The sequence below is a fragment of the Rhinoraja longicauda genome, chromosome 42, assembly GCF_053455715.1.
Source record: "Rhinoraja longicauda isolate Sanriku21f chromosome 42, sRhiLon1.1, whole genome shotgun sequence".
Lineage (NCBI taxonomy): Eukaryota > Metazoa > Chordata > Chondrichthyes > Rajiformes > Arhynchobatidae > Rhinoraja > Rhinoraja longicauda.
This window is the reverse complement of record NC_135994.1, coordinates 6,533,976-6,557,360: the sequence shown is the minus strand read 5'-3', so window position 1 is coordinate 6,557,360 and position 23,385 is coordinate 6,533,976. Positions and strand designations below refer to the sequence as shown.

Genomic DNA, 23,385 nt, shown 5'->3' with positions numbered 1-23,385 from the left:
AGGTAGGTGGGTCTGGTACCTTTCGGCATATGAGCAGTAGGGACTCTATACTAACAGGGAGGAGATTGCACTTGTTTTTTGCATGCATGGGAAACCATCACTAATGACAAATACATACTAACCTGCATTCATGGCTATAAAATTGACTTTGTTCATGAAAACATTCCGCCAGTTCAGCACATACCCCAAAGGGTATTCACCCTCTCAGTCAAAGACAAACAAGAGGGTCAAGCTGAACTTGTGAGGCTACTAGCAAAAGGTGTCATTGAAAGAACAAAACATGAACCTTTGGAATTTGTGTCTACAGGGTACTTTCTAGCAGGCATTGATTTAAAAGATGCCTACTACTCAGTACCCATACACAAGGAGCACCGTAAATAATTAAAAATTTATCTGGATGAAACAGCTATGTCAATTTAAAGCCTTACCAAATGGACTAACCTCCGCTCCAAGGTTTCACTAGAAGCTTAAAACCCGCCTTGGCATTATTGACAAAACAAAAGCATATAGTCATGGCGTACTTAGATAGGGAAACCTTGGAGACAGCTATTTTGGCAGTAGCAGCCACCAAACGTTTGTTTGAAACTTTGGGGTTTGTCATACATCCAGATAAATCCAATTTTACACCGTCCACTACCATGGACTATCTTGGATTTACGATTGATACTGTTCGCATGGTTGTAACTCTGCCAAAGTGGAAAGCATCACAATTGGCACTATCATGCCACGAACTAATGCATAAACGTCAGCCAACCATACGGCAGGTAGCTAGAGCTATTGGTAAAATGGTAGCAGCTTTTCCAGCTGTACAATTTGGGCCTTTGCACTACCAAAATTTACAAAGAACAAAAGTGCACGAACTAAAGCAAAACTCAGGTCACTTTGACCGAGCATGTATTTAACTGCTGAATCCATTACAGAGTTACAATGGTGGACAAGGAACATTAGCCTCAGTTCCAGTCCCATAATTATCTCCAACCCAGTATTAACCATTCAAACGGATGCCAGTGCCTTGGGCTGGGGAGCAACTAACATGCTATCCAGCACAGGGGGCAGATGGACTAACTCTGAATCATCTTGCCTACAGACACGGGGTATCAACTATTTAGAAATGTTGGGTGCGTTTTATGGTTTAAAAGCATATGCATCTAATACGCATCATGCACATGTCCGGTTGCAATTAGATAATACCACGGTGGTGGCTTATATCAACCACATGTGTGGTATAAAGTCAATATCGTGTGATAAATTGGTCAAAAATACAGTGGCAGACACCAGGTCACGCAAATTTAACGATAACATCAAATGGATGTTAAATCCCAAAATATTTGCCGAAATTACAAAGCAAAATGGCACACCAGATATCGATCTATTTGCATCCAGGCTGAATCACCAGGTACCAACGTATGTCGCTTGGGAACCAGACCCTGAGGCAGCAGCAGTTGATGCATTCACGCTGTATTGGGGGGAAAAATGTTCTTTTATGCTTTTCCTCCCTTCTGCCTCATCAGTCGGGTATTACGGAAGATTCAATTGGATTCCGTCCCCAGCAGTCCGGAATTATTAATCCACCCAGTGTCAGGCATTAGTCACCCGTGCCATGACAGAGTCAATCTCCTGGCTTGCAGATTCTAAAAAGACCTCTACTGGGCCTGGGACTGTCTGAGGACGCCATCAACATGATGACCGCATCCCACCGGGAGTCCACCAGGAGACAATACCTGACCAATATAAGGAATACTTACCTGGCAGGGGAGATACCTTGATCACTCAGGAGGTTTTCCCAGGACAAGGCTATCCCATTGCACTTCGGGTGTGCTGACGCCTGCGATGTCCCCAAATGCGGGATACTCGACTGCAAAATTTGTGGTAGTGGGGGACTGCGTTCGCTCTCTCCCCTCTTAAAATGGGAACGGTATTGCTCCAAAACAGGAACTACCTACACTACAGCGACACCCACCAGTGTTGTGCAATTCCTGGTTGGATTACATCAGGAAGGACTCAGCTACAGCGCCATAAATACAGCCAGGAGTGCGTTGTCAGCTTATTTGGTTCCAGCAGCAGGACAACTGGCTTTGGGGTCCCATCCACTAGGAATCAAAATCATGAGGGGCTTTTTTAATACTAACTCCTCCAGACCAAGGTACACTCAGATCTGGGATGTCAGCATTGTGCTGACGTACCTTAGGGGATGGCCACCGCCCAGGGCACTCACGCTGGAACAACTTACACTGAAATCAGTCATGCTCATGGCACTAGTGTCAGCTTAAAAGGTACAATCCCTCCACCTCCTGAGGCTCGACAGCATGACAGAGTCATTGGACTGTTTCACATTCCATATTCAGGGACTGGTCAAACAAACTAGACCAGGTACCACGCCTCCAGTCATGGAGTTCTGGGCATATTCATCTGAACCACGGCTGTGTGCCAAGACCACCTCGCCAATTACATAGACACAACATACAACTTAAGAGGGAGAGAAAAAGCCTTATGGATAAGCCACAAGAAGCCTCATGGTCAGGTGACGAGCCAAACCATTTCAAGGTGGCTCAAGCAGGTGCTTAAGTCCGCGGGAGTCAATACGAATGTTTACAAATCTCACTCCACCAGGGCTGCATCTACGTCGGCGGCTAGTCAAATGGACGTGCCAATTGACCATACTCTGGCCAGAGCAGGATGGTCCTCGGAAAGAACTTTCCAAAGGTTTTATAATAAACCGCTGGCGCAACCTGCTACATTTGCAGACAGAATTTTAGAGTCTGCAGATAATATTTAATTTGAGCCCTGGGGAGCTCTCTGTTTTTGTTGTCATTAATAAACCTTTTTTGTTCACAAACAGGTTTCTTGATCGCGATAACATACTTCCTCCCTCTAAGGTCTTCAGACAGTGAGTGAAGCATGAGCTGGTACACGGTTCGGAATCACAGAAGCTTTGAAGTCTTCACGTAGTCACTCACGTGACTCCGAAATAAAATAGTAAGATTAAATGAGAACTTACCAGTTCGAAGTTTGATCTGTATTTTATGAGGAGTTACGATGAGGGACTACGTGCCCTCCGCTCCCACCCTTTTTTATACAGATCAACTGGTAATCAAGTTCTTATTTTTTCTTTACTATATTTATTTCAATCGTTGTGTTTTTTCTGTGAATCCACACCGCTGCTTTGAAGAATGTCGCGCACGCGTGCTGGACGGGGTCTTCACGTAGTCCCTCATCGTAACTCCTCATAAAATACAGATCAAACTTCGAACTGGTAAGTTCTCATTTAATCTTACTAATTTTGCCCACTAATCTCCTATGTGGGACCTTGTCGAAGGCTTTCTGAAAGTCGAGGTACACCACATCCACTGACTCTCCCCTGTCAATTTTCCTAGTTACATCCTCAAAAAATTCCAGTAGATTTGTCAAGCATGATTTCCCCTTCGTAAATCCATGCTGACTCGGAATGATCCTGTTACTGCTATCCAAATGCTCAGCAATTTCATCTTTTATAATTGACTGATGTCAGACTAACTGGTCTATAATTACCCGTTTTCTCTCTCCCTCCTTTCTTAAAAAGTGGGATAACATTTGCTATCCTCCAATCCACAGGAACTGATCCTGAATCTATAGAACATTGAAAAATGATCTCCAATGCTTCCACTATTTCTCGAGCCACCTCCTTAAGTACCCTGGGATGCAGACCAGCAGGCCCTGGGGATTTATCAGCCTTCAGTCCCATCAGTCTACCCAAAACCATTTCCTGCCTAATGTGGATTTCCTTCAGTTCCTCCATCACCCGAGGTTCTCCGGCCCCTAGAACATTTGGGAGATTGTGTGTATCTTCCTCAGTGAAGACAGATCCAAAGTAACGGTTTAACTCGTCTGCCATTTCTTTGTTCCCCATAATAAATTCCCCTGCTTCTGTCTTCAAGGGACCCACATTTGCCTTGACTATTTTTTTTCTCTTCACGTACCTAAAAAAACTTTTGCTATCCTCCTTTATATTATTGGCTAGTTTACCCTCGTACCTCATCTTTTCTCCCCGTATTGCCTTTTTAGTTAACTTTTGTTGCTCTTCAAAAGAGTCCCAATCCTCTGTCTTCCCACTCTTCTTTGCTATGTTATACTTCCTCTCCTTAATTTTTATGCTGTCCCTGACTTCCCTTGTCAGCCACAGGTGTCTCTTACTCCCCTTAGAGTCTTTCCACCTCTTTGGAATAAATTGATCCTGCAACCTCTGCATTATTCCCAGGAATACCTGCCATTGCTGTTCTACCGTCTTCCCTGCTAGGGCCTCCTTCCAGTCAATTTTGGCCAGCTCCTGCCTCATGCCTCTGTAATCCCCTTTGCTATACTGTAATACTGACACTTCCAATTTTCCCTTCTGCCTTTCCATTTGCAGAGTAAAACTTATCATGTTGTGATCACTGCCTCCTAATGGCTCTTTTACCTCTAGTCCTTTTGTCCATTAACTATCATCTGCAGTTGTTTGTTTCAAATACATACATTCAAATCATAGAACATTTACTCTGTTATAGCAGACAATCGACAATAACAGATGCCAATCTGTCCGCTATGGTCCGTTATAACGAGGGTTTTACTGTAAACGGACCATAGGCGAGTGGTAGCCGTTATGGCCGATGACTGCTAATGATGGTTAAACTGGGCCAAACTAGCTTATTTCTCATTCCAAAATCCATTATATTTAATTTGAAAACATTCAGCCTCAAATACATGACTTAGCCACCACTGCTCTCTGGGGTACAGAATTTCAAAGATTTGCAACCCTCATAAGAAATCCCCTCACATCTCAATCTTAAATGAGCAACGCCCACCCCCCCCCCCCCCCCCCCCCCATCTCCTCAAATATTGAAAATATATCCTACTGCTCTAGGTTCTTCTATACCCCCAGCAAAACAAGGAGAAACATCATCTCAACACCCAACTCTTTGCCTCAGAATCTAATATGTTCCTCCTGTAAGAACACTCTCAAATCTTCCAAATTCCAACGAATAGAGACCCAACTTGCTCAGTACTTCCTCATAAAATAATTACTTAAATCCGGGAACCAACCCAGCAAACTTTGTCCTGATCTAATGTAAATAAATCCCTCTGGAAACGGAGACCAAAAGTGTACACAGTCCTTCACAGTGTACAATTGTAGGAAGACTGCCCTGCCCCATCCTGTCTGTTTTCTGTTGGCTAATCAATCTTTCATTTCGGCTTGGCTTTCACATTCAAGTTTACATTCCATTGCACCAGCTATCTGAAAGAATTTCACTGTACCTTCACTGTACATGTGACAATAAAGTATTTATCTATCTATCCTACTGGTAGCCTTAAAATTAGTATTCAAAATTTTTCACTTGTCTGTCTCTGATCAGACACTTCTTACACAGCACTTTCTCCATATACATGACATTCCAATTCAAGATGGCAACTAAGGGCCCTTGTAATGATGTGGAAGTTTTATTTTATTTGTATTTCTCTTTATCCTCTTGGGTTTTTCTTTTATTTAATCTGTTTCAGTTCTTAGTTAATTTCTTCACTCCAATTCTGAGCTCAGGTGAGCCCCAGTACAACATATTCTGCTGAAGCTTACCTCCCCCAATGTTGTCAACTCAGATTTCTGCTATTGATGCCAGGTCAACTGCCCTTTGTCTGTACACAAGTTTGAAGTCTATCAAAGATGATCACATTATTCATTTTTTCCAATAAGAAAGCCCAGGTGCTTTTTTTGGTGGGGGCAAGGCAGTACAAAAATGAAGCAAGGAACTGCAGAAGCTGGTTTATCAAAGACAGACAAAATGCTGGAGTAACTCAGCAGATTAGGCAGCATCTCTGGAGAACACGGATAGGTGCAGTGTCAGGTCAGGACCCTTCTTCAGACTCTGGCCATATTAGCAAGTCTTGGTCAGAACATGGTCATAGAGTGGCAGGAATGAGAGGGGGCAGAGAGAGAAGGTCTCACAGAACTCCTACGGAAAGAACTTCTTCAAAGTAGGCATACCTCGAGAAAATGACGAAGTGCAGCAGTACAATGTAAAAACAAGAAACTACAGATGCTGATTTATTTTTAAAAGTGCTGAAGTAACTCAGCAGGTCAGGCAGCATCTCTGGAGAACATGGATAGGTGACATTTCGGGTCAGGATCCTTCTTCGGACTTTGTGTCTTCATTGATATTAACTTCGCACATTTCGATGGACAATATAACAAATCAGACTTGGGGCAGAAAAACAATGAAAATCACAGTAGTCTCTCACACTTCAAAACCACACAAACACCACAAATGGATTTCATTGGAGCTGGAAAACTGGCCATTGAATGAACTGGAGCCAGGCCAAGGACACAATCTGGACAAGATGGTCAGAAAGCAAGTGAGCATCGCCAATAGAGAGAAGCCCAGAGAACAGCTAGAGATTCTGGAACAACAAACCAAGGAAAAGGAAGTAGGATTTGAAGAAGCCCATAAAAAGCAGCTGTGCATTGATTATTCCAGTCACTCTACACTTCCATCCCCCACAAGGATGGTCTCGAAGCCCTCCGTTTCTTCCTCGACCGTAGAACCAGCCAATCCCCATCGACCAACACTCTCCTCCGCCTAGCAGAGCTGGTTCTTCCCCTCAACAACTTCTCCTTTGACTCCTCCCACTTCCTCCAAACCAGAGGCGTAGCTATGGGCACTCGCATGGGCCCTAGCTACGCCTGCCTCTTTGTCGGGTACGTCGAACAATCCCTGTTCCAGACGTACACTGACCCCATCCCCGAACTCTACCTCCGCTACATCGACGACTGCATTGGTGCTACCTCTTGCACCCATGCAGAACTCACTGACTTCATACACTTCACCTCCAATTTCCATCCTGCCCTTAAATATACCTGGACTATCTCTGACATCTCCCTCCCGTTTCTGGACCTCACCATCTCCATCACAGGAGAAAAACTAGTGACGGACATTTACTACAAGCCCACCGACTCGCACAGCTATCTGGACTACACTTCTTCCCACCCGGTCCCCTGCAAAAAGTCTATCCCCTACTCCCAATTCCTCCGTCTACGCCGCATCTGCGCCCGGGATGAGGTGTTTCAGACTAGGGCTTCCGAGATGTCCTTGTTTTTCAGAAAACGGGGCTTCCCCTCCTCCATTATAGATGAGGCTCTCACTAGGGTCTCTTCTACATCCTGCAGCTCCGCTCTTGCTCCCCCTCTCCCCACTCGCAACAAGGACAGGATCCCCCTCGTTCTCACCTTCCACCCCACCAGCCAGCGGATCCAACATATCATCCACCAACATTTCCGTCACCTACAACAGGACCCCACCACTGGCCATATCTTCCCATCCCCTCCCCTCTCTGCGTTCCGCAGAGACCGTTCCCTCCGCAACTCCCTGGTCCACTCGTCCCTTCCTACCCAAACCACCCTAACCCCGGGCACTTTCCCTTGCAACCGCACGAGATGCAACACCTGTCCCTTTACCTCCCCCCTCAACTCCATCAAAGGACCCAAACAGTCTTTCCAGGTGAGACAGAGGTTCACCTGCACCTCCTCCAACCTCATCTATTGCATCCGCTGCTCTAGATGTCAACTTATTTATATCGGCGAAACCAAGCGCAGGCTCGGCGATCGCTTCGCTGAACACCTGCGCTCGGTCCGCATTAACGCAACTGATCTCCCGGTGGCCCAGCACTTTAACTCCCCCTCCCATTCCCAGTCTGACCTCTCTGTCATGGGCCTCCTCCAGTGCCATAGTGAGGCCCGCCGGAAATTGGAAGAGCAGCACCTCATATTTCGCCTGGGCAGTTTGCGGCCCGGTGGTATGAACGTCGACTTCTCCAACTTCAGATAGCTCCTCTGTCCCTCCCTTCCCCTCCTCCTTCCCAGATCTCCCTCTATCTTCCTGTCTCCACCTATATCCTTCCTTTGTCCCACCCCCGACATCAGTCTGAAGAAGGGTCTCGACCCGAAACGTCACCCATTCCTTCTCTCCCGAGATGCTGCCTGACCTGCTGAGTTACTCCAGCATTTTGTGAATAAATCGATTTGTACCAGCATCTGCAGTTATTTTCTTATACCATTGATTATTTTAGTTGGCTTCCAACTGCTTGCCACTGAACACATTGGAATGAACACAGGTATTGCAAAAAGATAATCAGAGAATAGACGTAACATCCAGATTACAAAACTGTTATTCCAGATGTGTCATTCCCAAGAAACAACTCTTGACATTTTATTCAATTTAATCTCCTTGATTAAACAAACAGGTCAACACTTCTGAATCTAAAGAATTTTGAATGATATATTTTAGGCCAAGAAACAGCCAGCCAGGGTGGATTTAGCAAAGGAAGCAGTGGCAGTGTTACACCATATACAAATCAAGCAAACTTGTTTCAAGGATCAATTTTATGACAAAGGTGACTAAAGAAGTATCTGCGCTTATTTCTGAAAACATTGCTAATTGCTATCGGGAGTACTAATCGTTAAGGGTTTTAAGGTTAAATAAATTTGATTTATAGCCCAAGTTAGGGCTAGATTACATTTTCCCACACAGTAATTGATCAAATGTCAACAAATATTTCCATAAGCTTTTAGGCAGTGGCAAGGACCTTGGGTCCAGCTACAGGTAATAAGATAAAGGTACAGTGTGTAAAAAGCACAAGGCTGCTTTCAAGAGTAATTGCTGATCTCCTTTGCTCCTGCGCATGGTTATGCATACTAATAACTCAGATGACTTGCTACAAACGCTACAAGATTTTGCAAGAGGAAAACATGAGCACCTTGCTATTTGCTGTGTTTACACTAAAAAATTTTTAAAAAATCTTACATTTTAAAGAAAGCAAACCAACGTCATTGTTTAAAGCACAAGAGCATAATTCGATGAACTTGATAACTGTCTTGGGAAAATTTAACCAGGTTATATGATAATAATAATAATAATGCATTTTATTTATATAGCGCTTTTCATATACTCAAAGACGCTTTACAGAGATTTTGAGAACATAGGGAAATGAATAAATAGATAAATAAGTAAATAAATAAATGAACAGAGAAAGGAGACAGAAGGTGAGGTGACCTTCAGTGGTTGAAGGCAGTACTAAACAGGTGAGACTTCAGCGATGTTTTGAATGTGGTGTGTGTGGAGGAGTCTCTAACGGTTTGGGGTAGTGAGTTCCATAGGGTGGGAGCAGCGATGGAGAAAGCCCTGTCCCCCCAGGATCTGAGTTTGGTCCGGATGTGGGGGGATAGGAGATTGGCAGCGGCAGAGCGGAGGGTGCAGGTGGGAGTGTGCCTGTGGAGGAGGTCGGTCAGGTAGGATGGGGCCAGGTTATGGAGGGCTTTGTAGGTTATGATCAAGTGAAGAACATGCATGCACTCTGATGTTACAAAATAAAGATCAGGAGAAGACACAGCTCTTAAAACTTCACAATGCCCTAAAAGTGCTTTACCCTCAATGAAGTGCTTTTGAAGTGTAGCGGGTGTAATGAGGGAAATACTATATAGCAACCACTTAGCAAACAAACAGCATACCACAAACAGCAAAGGAACAAGCGTTTTAATGGTTAAAAATGTTGGGCAAAATCTGGGAATTATTTGTCCCATTCATTCACAAGATGTGGATAACATTGAAAAAGCCTGTATTTATTTCCCCATTCATTTCTGCCCTTCAGCTGTTGCTTGGCTGGCCATTTCAGTGAACCATATTGTTGTGGGACTGGAGTCACGCACGTCAGGCTGGATAAAATAGGTTCCATGGAAACTACTGATGCCAGTACTTTGCAGGCAAGGCATAACTTAACTGAATTTAAATTCCCTAGCTACCACAGATTAGTAACATTTCTTTGGATTATCAGTCCTTGCCTCTGGATTTCTGTAAATTTCACGTGACATTAAACTAAACTGAAACTTTCTACCCCACTAATTTGATTATTTTTTTTAAACTGCAATTTATTGAATATCTGAAATAAAATTTCAGGTGGGACTTTTCCAAACTGGAAAAGATAAAAATAAATTACTTTTAGGTAGCAGAAAAGGCAGGGCAATGATGGACAGAACAAAAAGGGGATGCAGTTGGGATCAGCTTCTTTGTCCGTGTAATGTGGTGCCAAAAGTAAAACTGTGGGATACGACCTGCAGGCCAAACAGTACAAAAACACCTGAGCCAAAGTGAGCTCAGGCAGAAATGGTCTGATGCAAACAGAAAGAGTCCAGAAAGCTGCAACGTGCTCAGATAGAAGATTAGGTGCTGTCCCTCACACTTGGGTCAGGGACTCATTACAGTCCAAGAAGCCGCAGCTGGAAAAGGTCAAAGTGCACGCGGGATGGTGAATTGAAAGGGCAGGCAACAGTAATCTTAGGGTCACCCTTATGAATTGAACGCAGGTGCTCAAAGTGATCACCAATCTACACTTGGTTCCTCCAATGAAGAGGAGACTACATTGTGAACACCGAATGAATGCAGTAGACTAGATTGGAAGTTATCCAGCATCCTACCTACTGTTCTCTACAACTGAAGAGTCAGTCTGCAGAAGGGTACCGACCCAAAACGTCACCTACCCATGTTCTCCAGAGATGCTGTCTGACCCGCTGAGTTACTCCAGCACTCTGTGAAACATCACCTACCCATGTTCTCCACAGATGCTGTCTGACCCGCTGAGTTACTCCAGGACTTGGTGTCTTTTTTGCCTTCAATAACAACTGTTCAAAGTAATGGTATGGAACCTTATATACACATAGGGCAGATAATACCTCACACTCAGGAGCAATCTATTGATACCTTGAGTACTGGACCTTTTTCCCAATTCAGGAACACACATTGGGGCCCTTACACTGACTCACTAATTTAATGTTCATCATGGACAAAAACAGGGATTAAATATGACAGTTTCAGAGACCAGAACAAAATAATTGTCCACACGTGTTGACCAGTTAGCTGCAGACATAAGATAACAGTTTCTCCAGCACATGTAAGCTAATCTCTTTCTAGGTGTGGGTTTAAATAACAAATTATCATGTTGATTAATGGCACCTCAAAGCTTTTGTCTCTTGTCTACCAGGTTTTCTTTGTGCATCCGTATGTCGTCATACGAGAAGGTGTCTAATGTTTTCATTTATTTATTGATTCGTGTCATCACACAGCTGTTTGCCAATAGCGAGCAAATTTTAATGCCACGTTGTTGGCCTCTGCAAGATCCTTTACAGTGCATGTGTCATGCAGCATGTCACAGCTCAGGAGATGTTCCATAGTCTGGAGGCCACGTCCACACTCGCAGTCTGCCGCATCTTCAATGTATCCCCACTTCAGCATGTTCGATTTGCTCCTCCCCATGCCTGTCCGCAGTCTGTTGAGACTGCGCCAGGTTATCCACGGTTGGTCGGAACCTGGTGGGAGTTTCTCAGAGGGATCGATTGCCATGCGAGTGTCTTCCGGAGATTTCTCTAGGAAAATAACTGCAGAAGCTGGTACAAATCGAAGGTATCACAAAATGCTGGAGTAACTCAGCAGGTCAGGCATCATCGAGGAGAGAAGGAATGGGTGACGTTTCGAGTCGAGACCCTTCTTCAGACTCAATGGGTGATGTTTCGGGTCGAGATCCTTCTTCAGAAGATTTCTCTAGTCTCTCTTCCCAGAGTTGAGCCTTCTGGATGATGCACTGCAGTCCATGTTTTCATTGTAATCTCCAATTGCACTTAGTTGCCACATTTAATACAAAAAGAATGTTAAAATGCCAGGTAATTCTTGGACTTGCAATTACTTAGATGGAAAATAAGAGTTCAGAGTCAGTCACACAGCACGGAAACAGGCACTTCAGCCCATATTGTTTATCATGACTGCTACTGATTGAATGAATAGGTTGTAGTACACTTGGAAACTGTAAATAGAATTATCTCCCCTTCCTCTCCCACCCCTTACCCATGGCCATTTCATGAGATACAACAGCAGCAAATAATTTACACAGGCAGTTTCAAGCAGTGAAATGGTTTTCCTCATTAATCTGTTTTTTTCTAAATATAATCAGATGATCATAAAGATCAACCTACTTTAAATGTCATCCGATGCTTGATAAGAACTGGTTTAGGACAGGGCTGTGGCATTCACTTGTATGTTTAGTATTCTTGTACTACTGTATGCATGTACAGTATGATTTGACTGGATAGCCAGCAATCAAAGCTTGTCACTGTATCTTGGCACACGTGACAATAATAAACTAATACCAAAACCCAAATATCAGAACTGTTTTTTAAGCTATACAACTATCCCAGCTCAACGGTCATCAAAACACCAAAACCTGCATTTGGTGGATACAACTAACAATGCAGCAGATTATAAACTAAATGAGTTATTTGTTATCTCAACCACTATCTTGCTGTTATTTACTGTGTTTCTTCTTCCATCTCTACAAATTGAGAGTTATAATTTGTTGTCCATTCTGCCAGATGAACACTACCTAGTTTTTTTAGCCATTCAAAATCATTACTATTCAAAACATAATTTACTTTTTAAATCAGATACCGAAAGCAAACCAACTTATTCGAGGAAAAGGACAATTATATACATATAATTTACAACAAAGCACCAAGTAGGAAAGTAGTTTATCACCAGTTTATAGGTTTTGGAAATGAACACATCCCACTAATGTCCAGCAATTTTGAACGCCTATACAGTGAAGGTTAGTAAGGATGATGAGCTTTATTTTGGATTTCACTGGGTCCCACAATTAGCAGCAACCCCAGAGGAAAGATGTCTTTGGGGTTTTGCAAATAGGTATGGTTTATTCGGCAGCTACTGGCAGGGGCACTTGCTAAGAGACAGCAACATTAACATTTTACCAACTCATATAACAGAGGTTTAACCTGCAAAGACGGGTCTAGTTACTTAGGCAACTTTGAAATTATGTGTTCCGGAAATGCATTTAGAAGCTTCAAAATGCTACAAAGCATTTTTCAATACAACTCAAACCCATTGCTATATGTTAATTTACATGTTAATATGTAAAATACAATGGCCACGAAGGGAAAGAAAAGAAAAACATGGCAATAAAAATGTCACCCATCATTTTTCTCCAGAGATGCTGCCTGATCCACTGAGTTACTCCAGCATCTTGTGTCTATACTGCACAGTCTCTACTGCGACTATACGATAAACTTTATTCATCCCCGGGGGGAAATTGGTCTGCCAATTGGTTACATTAAAACTGCTGTAATTGGAGAATGAAAACTAAAATCTAGAGCACATTTATATAGACAATGGAATTTGGTCCAATGCAAAATTCACATTCATCATTCCAAAGTCGTTTAAATATTTCTCTGCAGTACAACATTGTGAGGATTAGTAGTTGGCCAAAGGACTGTGTATTTTGAGAAACCAGCAAAGGATGATTAAAAAATACACTGGGGGAAGATAAAGTTCGAAAACAAATAATATAAAAACAAACCATAAATGCTTCAACAGGCAAATAAAAAGTGGCTAAAAAGGTCTGAAAATGAAATTAAGCCGAGACTGAGAGAAGCTAGAGATTATAAATATTTTTTGATCAGTCTTCATGGTGGAACATTAAAAACATCCCAATTGTAAAATACAGGGAGTGAGAAATTTTAAAAGATCTCAATCACAAGAAAAAGTTCCAGACAATCGAATGGGTCTTACAAGTTCCCTAGAGCTACTTACTAGGGTCTCGATGGAGGTAGCTGGAAAATTGTGTTGGTTGCAATCTACAAAAAAAATTCTGATTCTGGCGGAGGTCCCATAGGATTAAAATCATAAATGTAAAATCAGTTTGAGAAGGAAGGGAATAAACATAAACTTTCGGGCCTGTTAGCCTAACATCCGTATTTATAAAAATGCTGGAATCTATTCAGAGTTAACCTCAGGACATTTAAGAAATCGTAAGACGATCAAGGAGAGTCAACAGGGTTTTATAAAAGGGAAATATGCTTGATGAATTTGCAAGTGTTCTTTGGGGTTGGATATAGGTTAACAGTAGATGTAGTGTATTTGATAAGGTACCGCCTAAAGGGTTACTTCACAGAGCACGTGGGGCTCGGGATAATATACTGACAAAAATAAGGAAGGGACTGTAGAACAAGTGAAAAACAGTTGGAATAAATGAGCCATTTTCACATTGACGATCAATAACCAGAAAGGTACATCAGGGATCAGTATTGGGTCCTCAATTATTTAACAATCCATTTTAACAACTTGGATGAAGGAACCAAATATACTACAGCAAATTCACCGATGATATAAAAATAGGTGTGTGAGCAAGCTGTGAAGACAATACAAATAGCCTGTAATGGGATATAGATAGAAAGGTTAAGTGACTAGCCAGGAAGTTGACAGATGCAGTATAATGTGAAGTTATTCACTTTGGAAGGAAAGATTAAAAGGAAATATGGAGCGAGATTTCAAAACATTATGGTATGTACAGGCTGCTTTTACTTGAAACATAACAAGGTAGTGTACAGGATGTAATTAGAAAGGCTGGCCTTGAATACAAGAGTATGGGGGATCAAAGCAGAGGTTTTGATGCAACTTTTAGGGAACACTGATGAGACTGCCTCTGCTCCTTCCCCATATTTAAGAAAGGATATTCTTGCAATGGAGACAAGGTTCACTCAGTTGATTCCTGGGATGAACAGGTTGATGTATGAAAACAGGTTGATGTATGAAAAAAGGTGGAAGATTGGGCCCTGTGCTTATTGGAGCATGGAAAAATGAAAAATAATCTTATGGAAACATAAGATTCTGAAGGTGTTTGACCAAGGATGCTTCCGCTCATCAGGGTATTTAGAACTAAGGGCATCATTTCAAAATAACAGGTTGCCTACTTCAGACGTATAAGGGATTTTTTCCCTCAGAGGGCCTTGGATCTTGAGAATTCTGGACGCATTGTGGAGGCAGCCTGGCCACTATTCGAGTGACAATCATTTAAACAAGGGACTCAAGGAGCATGGGGAAAGTAACAAAAATGTAATGTTGATGCCAAGATTGAATCAACAAAGACCTTATTAAATGGCAGAACAGCCTCGATGAGCCAATTTGTCAACTCCTGCTTCTTGTGTTATTATCCTACAAGGATAATATACAAGGATCCATATAAGGAACCTAATATTTACACTCTCATCAACAATACGTCAATTTATACTGATGCGGGGTCCCTGATACCACCACCACTCCCATGTGGCAATTGTTAATAAGCAAACTTGTTTAGCGAGTTTTGGAATGAATGTTATCAACCGTGAACGAGGTAAACACATACTAGTACAACTGAAAGACACAAGACATTTCCCTTCCACCTCCAAAAGGTGTTGACATGGTCTAGAACAAAACCATTCCTCTCTTGCCCAAACACCAATAAAAGCTTACAATAAGCCCTCGCCAAAAAAAATCACTTAATTCAGTTCTGGCCAGTACAGTAATAGAATCTAGACGAGAAGTTGCCTGGTTTGCTTAGTCCATTACCACACAAGATAGTACCTCAATGCACAATTAAAAGTAACTTCAATACAGAAAAATGCCACATGTCATACTACGCAAGACATATTGGAAGAGGAGGATGTGGGACGGGACACCAAATTGAACACTTAAAAACCAACGTACATCAAGATAGCCTGAAGTCAACAGATCTGGGCGACATGCTTTGAAGTTTCAATAGGTTTAGAGAACATGGCCATGAGTTTTTGTACCAACACATTAACATCCATGAGAAACAACAGCTCGCGGATGCCACGCTCGTTATTTTAACGCTACTTCTTAATCGTACACGCGATTTAACAACAAAATACCTCATACTGTAGGCTCCTGCCCCTAACTCCTGGCCGATTCCAGACAAACTGGCGTCGAAATCTTGCACCAGGCCGGATTCAATAACTTCGTCGGGCATCGGCATCTTCAGCGCCCAGGCCATCGCCGCGGTCAATACAGTCCGTAATCGAGATGATGGATGTGATCCCGGGCTTCAGTCAGAGAGATGTGATCCCGGCAGAGAAACGGGTCGCCCCACGATTAAAAAGAAACCGCTAACGGTGCTTTACAGTGGATAAAACACGCGCGTGTGTATTAAAAACAACGCCATAGAGGGGAGGCGGAGGAGGAGGACGAGGATACCGTCCCACTGAGGCCAGGTCGCGGACAACACGACCGGAGCTCGCGCTCCAGCCCGCCCATCGAAGATGGCGCCGCTGTGCCGTCAGCGAGAGACTCCGCGCCCTCACTGGCTGCTCGCCCCGTCAACCAACTCCTAGCACCCAATCAACACCGGACCTCCCTGTTGCTATGGGACACCGCTCGGGAGTCCGCCAATCAGCGCCGGGCTGAGGGCGGGCTTCTCGACCCTTCAGGAAGGGCTCTTCTCCAATTCAAACATTTTCTTCAATGATAAGAGTCCTCTGCTCACAAGGAGGTAAAAGGCAAACCCTTGGTGGGGTTCTTCTCTCTCCACCTCATGGCACCAGTTTTCCCAGCAAGATGGAGCATGGTTTCACATTTGTTGGCATTTTCCCCTCCAAGTGATTTTCCCTTGTAGAGTGATACAGCATGGAAACAGGCCCTTCGGCCCAACTTGCCCACACCGGCCAACATGTCCCAGCTACACTAGTCCCACCTGCCTGCGTTTGGCCCATATCCCTCCAAACCTGTCCTATCCATGTGCCTGTCAAATAGTTTCTTAAACGTTGCAATAGCCTCTGCCTCAACTACCTCCTCTGGCAGCTTGTTCCATACACCCACCACCCTTTGTGTGAAAATGTTACCCCTCAGATTCCTATTAAATCTTATCCCCTTCACCTTGAACCTATGTCCTCTGGTCCTCGATTCCCCTACTCTGGGCAAGAGACTCTGTGCATCTACCCAATCTATTTCTCTCATGATTTTATACACCTATGTAAGATCACACCTCCTTCTCCTGCGCTCATATGGTAATAAGTGATAGGAGCATATTTAGGCCATTCGGCCCATCAAGTCTACACCATTCAATCATGGCTGATCTATCTCTCCCTCCAAACCCCATTCTCCTGCCTTCTCACCATAACGCTTGACACCCGTACTATCTCTATCGCTGCCTTAAAAATATCCATTGACGGCCTCCACAACTTTCTGTGGCAAAGAATTCCACAGATTCACCACACTGACAAAAGAAATCCCTCCTAAAGGAACGTCCTTTAATTCTGAGGCTGTGACCTCTGGTCATAGACTCTCCTACCAGTGGAAACATCCTCTCCACATCTACTCCAAGAAATAGAGTCCCAGCCAACTCAACCTCTCCCCTCGAGTCCTGGCAACATCCTCGTAAATCTTCTCTGAACTCTTTCCAGTAGAACAACACCTTGACAACATCTTTCCTCATCTTGATGCTGGTGGCCTCAACAATTACACCCTCACCTGCATATTTTTATGTGTTAGTGAATAGACAGGTGTAACCTGTATGCAGTGTGACAATAACAATATTGTGCATGGTATTTGGTACATTTGCAGTCTGCTCAACTGTGCTGACAAACCAGGCTAGTAAAATATGGAGACACAGGAAATGCAGATGCTGGTTAACAGAAATGGACACAATGTGCTGGAGTAACTCAGTGGGTTACTCATCTCTAGAAGAACATAGATACGTGCCATTTGGGGTCAAAACTTGTTCAGGCTGAAAATATGGATACTGATTGATGAGGCATTTTCATGGTTCAGTTATATCATCATAACAGCATAGATATTTAAAATAAATTGCAAATATGAAATCCTCTGCTGGAGTACAAGTTTGAAGAGATAAGCACAGAGATGTCTGTTTTGGTGGATGTACCTCAATCTTACACTCTCATAGTGAAATAAGAGCAAATTTATCTTTTGGCTGTTTCAGGATCTATTGTGCACAAATTGTCTGCTAATTTCACATAGAAAACAACATGACCACAAAGTGCACAAGAAAATAGGAGCAGGGGTAGGCCATTTGGCCCCTCAATATGATCTGTGCTGACCTCAACCTGTGCCAATTCCCCATAACCCTGTTTTCTCCAGTCTTTTAAACATTTATCAATTTCCACCTTAAATATATCTAATGATCTGGCATTTAATAAACTTTTAACCTACAAAGGTACAGACCAAAAGCTAAGAAGCATATTAACTATATATTAAAGTATATTAAATATTAGCTGGCCTGTACGCAATGACATTTTAAACTGTAAATTTCCATAGTTCAATCTAATGTTGGCTTGGTATTTGTGAGCACCTAAATGGCTGATCAGGCCAGTTTGTGCTTTGTTCCGTGTGTGGCAGAGATTGCAATGAATTACATGATCTGCCATTACATCAAAGGCCATGTCACCAGGCTCTCAGATAAGCGATTGCTAAACGTCTTTGGCGCTAAATGAGGAAAGGTACTCTCGGGGAGATCTGAAAAAAATATTGCAAGAACTGCCTCAGGTCACCAGGCAAGTGGAAGGGGCATCTTGGTTGGTATGGATCAGTTGGGCAAGGACTCTGTTTCTCTGCTGTATGACTCTATGTCTAGTGACCCAAAGCTCTGGGAGGATCTCACGAATGGTTGTTATATCTGACAATGCCTCATCCATACTAGAGCTACTGTCTGAGCGAAGGAGATCTGCTGAGGAACAGTAGAAGCAGAAGCACTGTAAATCTCACCAATTGCTAAATACCTCCTAAAGACCTTTAGCAATCGCACATCTGACAGCCTGAAGACATGGGCTTTGTATCTCACCTGCAAACTCATCAGCAGTCAGAGTGCAATATGTACTGCACATGTAAGATCTTCAGTGTCTGTTGTCCTACATTTCCATCTTATCTACACCATTTTCCTCTGATGTGAGAAATGGCTGAGAGCACTGGATGAAGCAAAGGCTATGGACTAGGCAACATCTCAGCTGTAGCACTGACTCCAGAACTAGCTGTGTTTCTGGCCCCTGTTCCAGTACAATTACAATACTGGCATCTACCTGACAGTGTGGGAAATTGCCCAGGTATTTTCTCTACATTAAAACTAGGACAAATCAAATCGGTTGATTCTGTTGACAAATCAAATTACTGAGAGTAGCCTGATAAATTCATAAAAAATAACAGAATTAGGCCTTTCGACCCATCAAGTCCGCTCTGCCATTCGATCGTGGCAGATCTATTTTTCCCTCTCAACCGCCTTCTGACTTCCCCTCGTAACCTTTGACGCCCTTACTAATCAAGAACCTATCAATCTCCTCTTTAAAAATACCCAATGACTTGGCTTCCACCATTGTCTGTGGCAATGGATTCCACAGATTCACTACCATCTGGCTAAATAAATTCCTCCTCATCTCTCTGACGAGAGTTCTGCAACACCATCTCTCGCTGCACCCCCTGTGGATTGGACTTCTTACTTGTCACAGAATCCTGGTTTAACCCTGGTGAGCTTGCTCCACTCGTGGAACTCTGTCCTCATGACTGTAACTTCTTCATCTCGCCCAGGCTCTCCGGACGTGGTGGGGGCTTAGCCACTGTGTTTAAGAAACATCTCAACTGCCGCCTCCTGAACGCTGATCATTTCTCCAGTTTCGAGGTACAACTAATTAAAGTAGGCCTAGCCTATCCCCTCTTAATTGTTCTTGTGTATCGCCCACCAAAAATGCATAAGGACTTCATCACCCAATTTGCTGATCTGATTTCTAACATTTTGCCCAAATTTGACCGGGTCATGATTCTTGGTGACTTTAACATTCATGTTTGCTGTCCCACTAAGCCTCTTGTGAGTGAATTTATGCACCTCGTTGAGTCCTTCAATCTGACTCTTCACACCACGGGACCCACTCACAAGTTAGACCATACACTCGACCTAGTGTTATCGTCCGGATTCCCAATCTACAACATTGAAACTACTGAGGCCTGTCTATCGGACCACAGCGCTATCATTTTTGACGCATCTCTGCCTTTATCTCCCGCAAATTTTCATCTCCCTGTTCGTTACTCCCGCGACATAAATTCATTGACTGCCAGTAAATTCTCCGAGGCTCTCACAACTGCCCCCAACATCTGCACTATTGAGGCTTCTCCCCCCCCCCATCTCAGCACTGAGGATCTCACCTCTTTATTTAATATCACTTGCACTTCCATCCTGGATTCTATCGCTCCCCTTAAAATGAAAAAGCCTAAGCCCAAAGGTCGGCCTTGGCTCAATGACACCACCAGAGCCCTAAGAAGGGAGTGCAGAAAATCAGAACGGAGGTGGAAATGTGACAAGCTTCAAATTTCCTTCGAAATTCTGAGAAACAATCTTCTCAAATACCAGGAAGCAGTAAAGTCTGCTAGAGCACAATACTTCTCCGACCTTATCTCCAAAAACTCTCATAACTCCAAGGTCCTATTTAGCACAATTACCTCTGTCATATGTCCCGCCCCCAGTACCAGCTTAGTTGGGTCCCCTGCTAAGTGCGAAGAATTCGCTAAATTTTTCACCAGCAAAGTTGAGAACATCAGAATGAACATTTCCCCTCCCACCCGTGACCTAGCTGCCTCACTAGTCTGTTCATCTAAATCGGACTGTTTCCAACCCGTCACTCTATCCTCCCTTGCAAAGCTTGTCTCCGCTATGAAACCTGCAACCTGCCCCCTTGATCCTGCCCCCACTGCCCTTCTGAAGGATGTCATTGCAATAGCCGGTCCCAGCATCCTCTCTATTATCAACAGTTCTCTGGCCACTGGCACTGTTCCAACCTCTTTCAAGCACGCGGTGGTCCAGCCCCTACTGAAAAAACCTAACCTAGACCCCACCTTGCCTAGCAACTACAGACCCATTTCCAAACTGCCATTCCTGTCAAAAGTCCTTGAAAAGGCAATTCTAAACCAATTAGTGCCCTACCTACACCAAAACACCATCCTGGAAAGTTTCCAGTCAGGTTTCAGAGCCCACCACAGCACAGAGTCTGCCTTGTTGAAGGTACACAACGACCTGCTTCTCGCCATCGACACCGGCGACTGTGCAATCCTGCTCCTTCTCGATCTCAGCGCAGCGTTCGATACAGTGGACCATACCATCCTTATTGACCGTCTCCGGTACGCGGTTGGCATTGATGGCACTGCCCTGAGCTGGTTCGTTTCCTACCTCAAAGATAGGAGTTTCGCCATCAACATAGGCAGTTATTCCTCTTCTCCAGCTAGCCTCTCCTGCGGAGTTCCACAAGGCTCCATCCTAGGCCCCATTCTCTTCTCTCTATACATGCTCCCCCTTGGCCAAATCATTCAAAGGCACGGCATTTCTTTCCACTGCTATGCCGATGACACTCAGCTTTACCTCCCCCTGAAACCCAACAACCAGTCAAATTTAAACAGCCTCTTACACTGCCTTGAGGACATAAAATGTTGGATGGCACAGAACTTCCTCCAATTAAACGAGAGCAAGTCTGAGGTCATCCTATTCGGCCCCCCCGACTCCATCAAATCGATAACAGGCAGTCTTGGAAGCCTATCCTGCCTAGTCAAACCGCATGTCAAAAACCTCGGCGTGATATTTGACTCTGCATTAAAGTTTGACAAGCAAGTCAACGCTGTGGTAAAAGCCAGCTTCTTCCAACTTCGTACCATAGCTAAAATCAAACCTTTCCTCCAATTCGACGACACTGAAAAAATCATTCATGCTTTCATTTCCTCCCGCCTAGACTACTGCAACTCCCTATACACTGGGATCAGCCAATCATCCCTGTCCCGCCTGCAAATGGTCCAAAACGCCGCAGCGAGACTCCTGACGGGTACCCGTAAAAGGGACCACATCACGGCGATTCTGGCCTCTCTCCACTGGCTCCCAGTACGGTACAGAATCAACTTCAAGCTCCTCCTATTCATATATAAAGCCCTAAATGGACATTCCCCCCCCTACATCAAAAATCTTCTAACCCACCTCTCTAACTCCAGGTCCCTCAGGTCGGCCGACTTGGGGCTACTCACTATCCCGCGGTCTAGGCTTAAGCTCAGGGGTGACCGCGCTTTTGCGGTTGCAGCTCCTAGACTGTGGAACAGCATCCCTCTCCCCATCAGAACTGCCCCCTCCATCGACTCCTTTAAGTCCAAGCTCAAAACCTATTTCTACTCCCTAGCGTTTGAGGCCCATTGAGGAGGCGCTGTGAACTGTTTTGTATGTGCTGATATGTTTGTGTGCTACTGTATGTTTCATTTTTTTCCTTAGTACCTAATCAGATGTATAGCACTTTGGTCAACGTGGGTTGTTTTTAAATGTGCTATACAAATAAAATTAACTTGACTTGACTTGACTCTGATTCCTCCTGCTCTCTGGCTCTATGCTTTTCATACCTTTCATTCCTTTGTTCTTGGTACCTTTTCACACCTCTAGCATACCTCTCCCCTGACTCTCAGTCTGAAGTAGGGTCTTGACCCAAAACATCACCTATCCCTTTTCTCCAGAGATGCTGCCTAACCCGCTGAGTTACTCCAGCATTTTGTGTACATCTTTCTAAATAAACATAAACTTCCTGTGCTATGGTGATCAGAACTACATGCAGTTCACCAGGTCTGGCCCAATGAATGTTTTATACAATTTTTGCATAACCTTCCAATTTTGTGACTCGGGTAACAAAGTCATGATTATTGTTCATAGACAATAGGTGCAGGAGGAGGCCATTCGGCCCTTCGAGCCAGCACCGCCATTCAATGTGATCATGGCTGATCATTCTCAATCAGTACCCCGTTCCTGCCTTCTCCCCATACCCCCTGACTCCGCTATCCTTAAGAGCTCTATCCAGCTCTCTCTTGAATGCATTCAGAGAATTGGCCTCCACTGCCTTCTGAGGCAGAGAATTCCACAGATTCACAACTCTCTGACTGAAAAAGTTTTTCCTCTTCTCAGTTCTAAATGGCCTACCCCTTATTCTTAAACTGTGGCCCCTTGTTCTGGACTCCCCCAACATTGGGAACATGTTTCCTGCCTCTAACGTGTCCAACCCCTTAATAATCTTATACGTTTCGATAAGATCCCCTCTCATCCTTCTAAATTCCAGTGTATACAAGCCTAGTCGCTCCAGTCTTTCAACATATGACAGTCCCGCCATTCCGGGAATTAACCTAGTAAACCTACGCTGCACGCCCTCAATAGCAAGAATATCCTTCCTCAAATTTGGAGACCAAAACTGCACACAGTACTCCAGGTGCGGTCTCACTAGGACCCTGTACAACTGCAGATGACCTCTTTGCTCCTATACTCAACTCCTCTTGTTATGAAGGCCAACATTCCATTGGCTTTCTTCACTGCCTGCTGTACCTGCTTGCTTCCTTTCAGTGACTGATGCACTAGGACACCCAGATCTCGTTGTACGTCCCCTGTTCCTAACTTGACACCATTCAGATAATACTCTGCCTTCCTATTCTTACCACCAAAGTGGATAACCTCACACTTATCCACATTAAACTGCATCTGCCATGCATCCGC

General features: G+C 43.9%; 1 protein-coding gene and 1 non-coding gene across 3 annotated transcripts in view; one reads left to right on the top strand and one right to left on the bottom strand.

The window, feature by feature from the left end:
- Positions 1 to 23,385, bottom strand: part of tfcp2 (transcription factor CP2) — a 94,386-nt gene that overhangs the window by 39,797 nt on the left and 31,204 nt on the right. The window contains exon 1 of one of the 2 annotated variants that reach the window (XM_078431537.1): positions 15,764 to 16,110. The exons of the other annotated variant lie outside the window; for it this stretch is intronic. Within the exon in view, the coding sequence (XP_078287663.1) occupies positions 15,764 to 15,885 (122 nt within the window). The 5' untranslated portion in view covers positions 15,886 to 16,110. Of the gene's footprint in view, positions 1 to 15,763; positions 16,111 to 23,385 lie in introns of those variants that run through there. 2 annotated transcript variants of the gene reach the window in all.
- On the top strand, positions 1,738 to 1,901 carry LOC144612072 (U1 spliceosomal RNA). The gene has a single exon (XR_013549610.1). It is a non-coding gene; the product is annotated as a U1 spliceosomal RNA (small nuclear RNA).